At 50.0% G+C, this 6,314-nt stretch overlaps 1 protein-coding gene across 1 annotated transcript; it reads left to right on the top strand.

Annotated features, from left to right (window-relative positions):
• Window positions 1–568: 568 nt before the first annotated feature.
• PPTG_23284 (hypothetical protein) lies at window positions 569–751 on the top strand (the record flags this gene model as incomplete). The annotated part of the gene is made up of 1 exon (XM_008909614.1): window positions 569–751. One exon carries the CDS (start codon window positions 569–571, stop codon window positions 749–751), a length of 183 nt encoding a protein of 60 aa, XP_008907862.1.
• Window positions 752–6,314: the final 5,563 nt, after the last annotated feature.

A 6,314-nucleotide genomic window follows, 5' to 3' on the forward strand; every position in this document is an offset into this window, starting at 1 on the left:
AGTGTAGTTTCTTGAGCGTCTTCATAATCCTTAAAAAAAATACTTTGTGTTGCCACGGGCAAGACTCCATGCTTCCGCTAGCATCTCCGCCGCTTGGGTCGCAGTTAACTGTGGGTCAACAACCATCGTGAGCGTTCTGGAATACTACCAGCGCCTTCCATCTCAACTCAAATCAACCGGGGGTAGGCTTGAGGAACCATGGTCACTAGCTCAAACCTACACACGTTTGAGTTGACATACAACCCCTAAAGTACGTCTATCTCGAAATGAAGCTGAAACGTGCACGAAAAACAGACTCCGAAAGTTCTCTATAGTGTATCGTTCATGTATGGCTATATGGCCATTGCATCCAGCCCTAAATAAAAATGCCATCCAAGGTGCTAACTTTTGGTTATTTTTTTTTCAAGGGAAGAAACTAACGAGGGCCCTTGTCCGGAGGGCCCTAGCTTAAAAATACGCAATTAGTAATTACCGGTACTTACTTTTCGAGGATCTATTTTGTAACGGGAAGCTACCCGTTACATCCGCTCTTCCTGTTACATCGGCTCACTATCAGATCAGCATTAATATGGCAAACGCTCAGCCCGTTGGGCTGCTACTCCCGCATGGCTACCTACCTGTGGGTCTAGTTCTTTCGGACCAAGTCGCGCCCTATCTATCGACAGAAGCTAAGGACCCCACTTATCAGGGTGTATTCAACAAAGTTGGTGGCGGCGACGATACGTTCCGTTGGCAGTCTCGCGTGCAGTAGACGGAGCTTTCGACCTCGTTACAAGCGCTACGATTTGTTTTGCAAGTGATCGTTAACATAAATCCACCCAGGCTAGGTGCCGAACGTGTTCTCGTTCACGCGCTCCGATCCTGGTGGGGACAAGCAAAAGCTCGACCAGGACTATCGGGGCCAAGACGTCGCGAGAGCTCAATCTGCTCACTCAGGAGGAGTTCCAGCCAGCGCAAGTTTTTCACTGTAGCCAGAAACGAACTGAATGCTTTGACGTGAGAGACAACACCAAGTCAGCCGTCGTCAACGTTCCTGCCGGCTTTTGTGTTCGTTTTAGTGGATATCTCATTCACAATGGCATTCACTGCGACGAGACCAACTACCGGCTCCACTGCTATCTTGTGTTGTGTGCTTCGAGCTGTACGTATAATCTTCCAGAAACGCGAGGTATTATCTTTGCGGACGGCCTGAATCCCAGTCCGCATCGGGCAGGCCGAGCGCTTCAACCCCCAATTTGTGCGTTTCCGAACGTTCTCGGTCAGGTGTTGGATGCGGCTGAATAACATAAGGTGGAGATTGTTGCTGCTCATGGCTAATCAAATGCCCTTTCGTTCATCTACAATTCGTCTTCAGTCTTCGTCTTCAATCTTCGTCTTCAGTCTTCGTCAGCCATTCGTCTACTCGACAGTACCGGTTTATACCGGTAGGTATACAGCTATCCTGCATGGAGATCGTTATCGTACTGGCGGGATGACGTGATACACCACTTGTACAACATTTAATGTAGCTCACCTCAAACTGATCGCTCAACGCACGCGCCACCACCAAACAATTCGTTTGCTCTCAGGCCGCATAAATTTCCTGTTTGCTGCAACAAACGCTCACTTTCAAAGCTAGGAGAACAAGTCGTTCGAGTAGAGTCTGAAGGCCAAAAGGGCTTGAGAAGTAGTTAGCCAATTGCAAAGTGATGTGTTCACTAAGGGGAACGCACCAAGCGTGAAACCCCTTTTGGCCCCGGTGGTCACTGCAGGCTGCCTCGAGCAGCGGAGAGACGACAACTGTTTGGACTACACGTCACAGTCGTCTTGCATCTCTCCATGACCACGGCCTCAATCACATCTTTTATTATTAGTCGCTTTAATTCATCTCAAATATGTAGTGTGCAACAACAAGAAGTGACTACCAATCCTGCACTCGATGACCAGCTCAGGTCATCTCGAGTCTGCAGGATCTCACACTCCCACATCACTACGCGTTGTAGCCACTCATAGCCATCCAGCAACTTTGTGAAACTATAAGAGTGCAGCATTCGCTGCCTCCATCACAATGTCCACATCCGTGCCTCTAGGCACTCGCCTCGCCTCATGGCGAGCTTCCAACCAGCACTGCTCAACGTCGGCCACACTCAAGCCATCACGCAGTTGCTTGAACCGCACTGGCCCCAGAGCTTTGGTGAAGACGTCTGCCAAGTTATCCGTGGTCGGCACGTACTCTAACAGCACACCTTCAGCTTCCACTTGCTCAGCTATATAGCGAATAACCTTAGCATAGTTACGCAAGCGATCCGAGTTACCGTTGTTCTCAACCGCCTTCAACGCACTTTGGTTGTCACAAAAGAGAGTAGTCTCCACCGTCTCGGTGAATCCCAGCTCCTTCAACAAGTGTCGCGCCCACAGCACGTCTTCTAGGCACGAGTGCATAGCCGTCAGTTCCGAGCTGCACGTATTCGTTGTCACCCGCTCCTGTTTCTTGCTTCGCCAGTTAATGGCGCATCCATTCAGTTTCATTACAAAGCCCGACACAGACTTACTCGACTCTGGACAGCGCGCATGATCCGCATCAGCATATGCCTCCAATGTCAATGGTTCTTGATGAGGCTTATACACCAATCCAAATGTCTTAGTTGCCAGCGCATACCGAACAACTCGCTGTGCCGCACGAAAGTTCTCCAAAGTGTATGCGTTTGCGTATCGACAAAGGTTCCTTACTGCATTAGCCAGATCAGGCCGAGTACACGCCACTAGATACTGCAGCGAGCCCACTATCTCACGATAAGGTAGCTTCGGATCATTGACTTTGGTTTGATCTTTCTCCACAGGCAGCGTTGGCTCGTTGTACATCTGCGGCGACGGAGCCATTCTCGCATCTTGCAAGCCAAAACGAATAGCCATGCGTTCGATGTAAGCCGTTTGAACCAACGTTAGCATCTCGCCAGGCTTGTATGAAACTTCCATCCCCAGTAAATGCTTCACACGGCCTAAGTCTTTCAACTTATACTTATCTGCAAGCTGTTCCACAACCAACTTGTAATCTTTTGGCTTCGCAGCGATGATTATGTCATCAACGTACACCGTCAAGATCACAACAGCCTCGACACCCATTCTCCAGAAGACGCCAACGTCAAAAGTACACTGCTGAAAGCCCAACGCAATCAGACACTTCTTCAACGTTTCACTCCAGATCCTAGACGCCTGCTTCAAACCGTACAATCCCTTCCGCAGGATACACACACGTCCAGTACCATCGTCGTAGCCTTCGGGCTGCTCCATGTAAATGGTCACCCCGGTCAACACTCCGTTTAGGAAAGCCGTCACGAAGTCAATGTGCCGCAGATCCAAAGCTAGAACCAATGCTAGCACCATCACGAGACGTACAGACTCGATGCGCACAACAGGAGAATAAGTAGCTAAGTAGTCGATGCCGTATTTCTGCATACAACCCTTAATTGCCAGCCGAGCTTTGTGACGCTCAATCTCTCCTTTTTCGTTCCATTTCACCACTAGCACCCAGAGAGACTTCAAGATGTTCACGGGATTGTCTTTTGTCGACTTCGGCCTGTCCACCAGCTCCCACGTGCCATTTCGCATCAGCGACGAATATTCCACGTCCATAGCAGCCTTCCATTCAGCCGCTTGAGGCGATGCCATCGCTTCTCGCACGCTCGTCGGGTTCAGTAGTTCGTTAACCACTCCAATCAGCATGCACTGCAATAGTGTCGTTGCCATCACGTACGTACTCGGGTCAAAACACAAAAAAAACGGGTCGTCCGTCGCCGTTCACGAGTCGATCGACGCGGCGGACCTACTGGTCGTGGACGTGGCCGTCGCGATCGACGAGCACCACTACCACGCACCGTCACTGATGAACTTCCTGTAGCCCCACTTGGTGCAGCCCTCGGGTCGGTGGTAGATGCTGCACTTGGTGCAGCCGCACTTGGTGCACTTACACCACTATTTGCAGTGCTCAAACTCCCACCGCTTCCAATAACACTAGCAGTATCACTCCCACCGAAATCAGCGTCTGGATCAGCATCTTCCATTTCAACGTCATCATCGATACCATTGATCCCGCCAGGTTCATCTGCATCAGAGTCACTGTCGCTACCATCTTCACCATCTTCACTCGATTCACTTGATTCGTTTAACTCGCTTAGCCTGTGTGAACCAGCAAGATCAGCTCCACCGTCATCACTCCCACCAATTGCTGGAGGACGATACGCCGATGGGTTGCACGGCAGCGCGATGAAAGGGATCTCCTTCGGCAATTTTACCGTCTTGCCATTGTATCGCTTCTCGAGAAGCTTCCTAACGTATTCGTCAACAGTCATGTCTTCTTTCGGCACCACATCGCGACGTACAATCAAGTCACCTGTCACCAAATCTAACAGTCGATATCCGTCGGTGTAGATCGAAAATCCCACCATCAAAACAGGACGAGACCGATCAGCCAGCTTGTTATTACGCTTGACAGCAGGCACAAAGCAGTACCCCACGCAACCGCAAACAAATAGTTGCTTGGCGTCTGGTTTCTTCTGCTCGAACATCTCGTACGGCGTCTTGTTCTGCAGCGCTTTAGTCGCACTCATGTTGTCCACATTGACCACAAAGAGCAGGGTCTCACCCCAGAGCATCTCTGGCAAACCGTTCACCCGATGGATGGCACGCACTTTGCTCATCAGTTTACCATTCATCTTTTCCACAAGACAGTTCTCTTCGGGACTATACGGGTTCGTCGTCAGCAACTTAATCCCGCGTTCCCGCAGAAAATCAAGCAAAACACCGTTGACAAACTCCCCACCTTGATCGCAAGAAAAAGTTCTCACCGTGAAGCGCTTTTCCACCTGACGCACAACGTCCATCACATTTCCTGCAGCTTCACTCTTGCGTTGCAGCAAGAAAACCCACGTGAAGCGTGATGCTTCATCGTGCACCAACTGAAAATACTTGTTCTTGCTCGGAGTCTCTATACCAACGTAGCACACATCCGACATCAGCCGAGCTCCAACTTCTTCAATTCGTTTACCATGGTGTCGCTTGTACGACACATTCTCTTTGCCTTAGCCAGACGGCATGCGTGACAGTCAATGGGCGCATTGAAGTCATGTGCAGTAAGCGAACCCAACCCAGCTGCCATGCTAAACTCCACCATCTTCTTCAACGCCGGTCCATTGAGGTGTGCAAACCTCATATGCCATCGCAGCACTTGGGCCTCTTTAGTGGACGGCATCATCATGCACATTTGAGCTTCACTCGGGTCCAAAGTTGTTGCTTTCAACCAGAAATGAGCACCACGTCTATCCAGAATCAACCGAGCTCCACCTCGAGTCATGTACATGCAGCGCTTGTCTGGGTCCTCTTCATCATTGTAAGAAGGCACCCAACCATCCTTTTCAAGACGATACTGAGACAGAATATTCGTAGTTCCTTTTGGCGTGAACCGAGTGTCCTTCAAGTCAATTAAAGCACCGGCACCCAAAGGATCATCTGCATTTCTCGCACGAAGCACAACACGTCCAAACGGTTTTCCACTACTGATGCCTCCTTCCCAATCTTGAAAATAAGCGTTGTCCGTGGTTAGCGACTCGAAGGCTCGCTCGTCAGTGCAAACGTGAGTAGCAGCACCTGAATCCATCATCCAGTCACCGTTAAAGTCGAGGTGTTTTCCACTCGCAATATGCAGCGCTGAAACAGCCTTCATCATGCCAATACGTTCCACATCACGCTCGCTTTCCACTCGGCGTAGCATCTTCATACTGGATTTTGATTCACCCGCGCTCGCAACAGCAGCAGTATTCTTCGCAGTATCTTCGCTCTTCTTCTTTTGTTGTGCCAAGTAACCATAGCACTCATCACGGCGGTGTCCCTTTTTGTTGCAGAACCAGCACTTCGACTTACTCTTGTCGAACTTGCCCTTCTTCTTTCCGCCAGGATTGCCATCCTTGCCATTAGCTTTACGCTTCTGACCGGACTCCTGCGCCGACATTACTTTAGTCGCACCACCAGCTTCTCTCGCTTTTGTTGCAGTCGAACTTGCCTCGTGAGCTCTGTCTGTTTCTGCTTCACCACGCAACGTGTTGAGAACTACATCTAAAGTCACTTCAGGCTGTCCAGGTAGTCGTCGGTTGGAAAGACGAACAACATTACGGTGAGTTTCTTCAACACCTTGGAGAATGATATTCACCATCTCACCGTCAGGGATCACCTCGTTCATATTCTCCAGTTGCCGACGCAAGTCCTCCACATCATCCAACCACTCTTCCATGTTGCCACCAACAGTGAACACACTGGTGTGCAATTTCCTTCGTAGTCGAATC

This window comes from Phytophthora parasitica (genome assembly GCF_000247585.1).
Source record: "Phytophthora parasitica INRA-310 unplaced genomic scaffold supercont2.34, whole genome shotgun sequence".
Classification (NCBI taxonomy): Eukaryota; Oomycota; class Peronosporomycetes; order Peronosporales; family Peronosporaceae; genus Phytophthora; species Phytophthora nicotianae.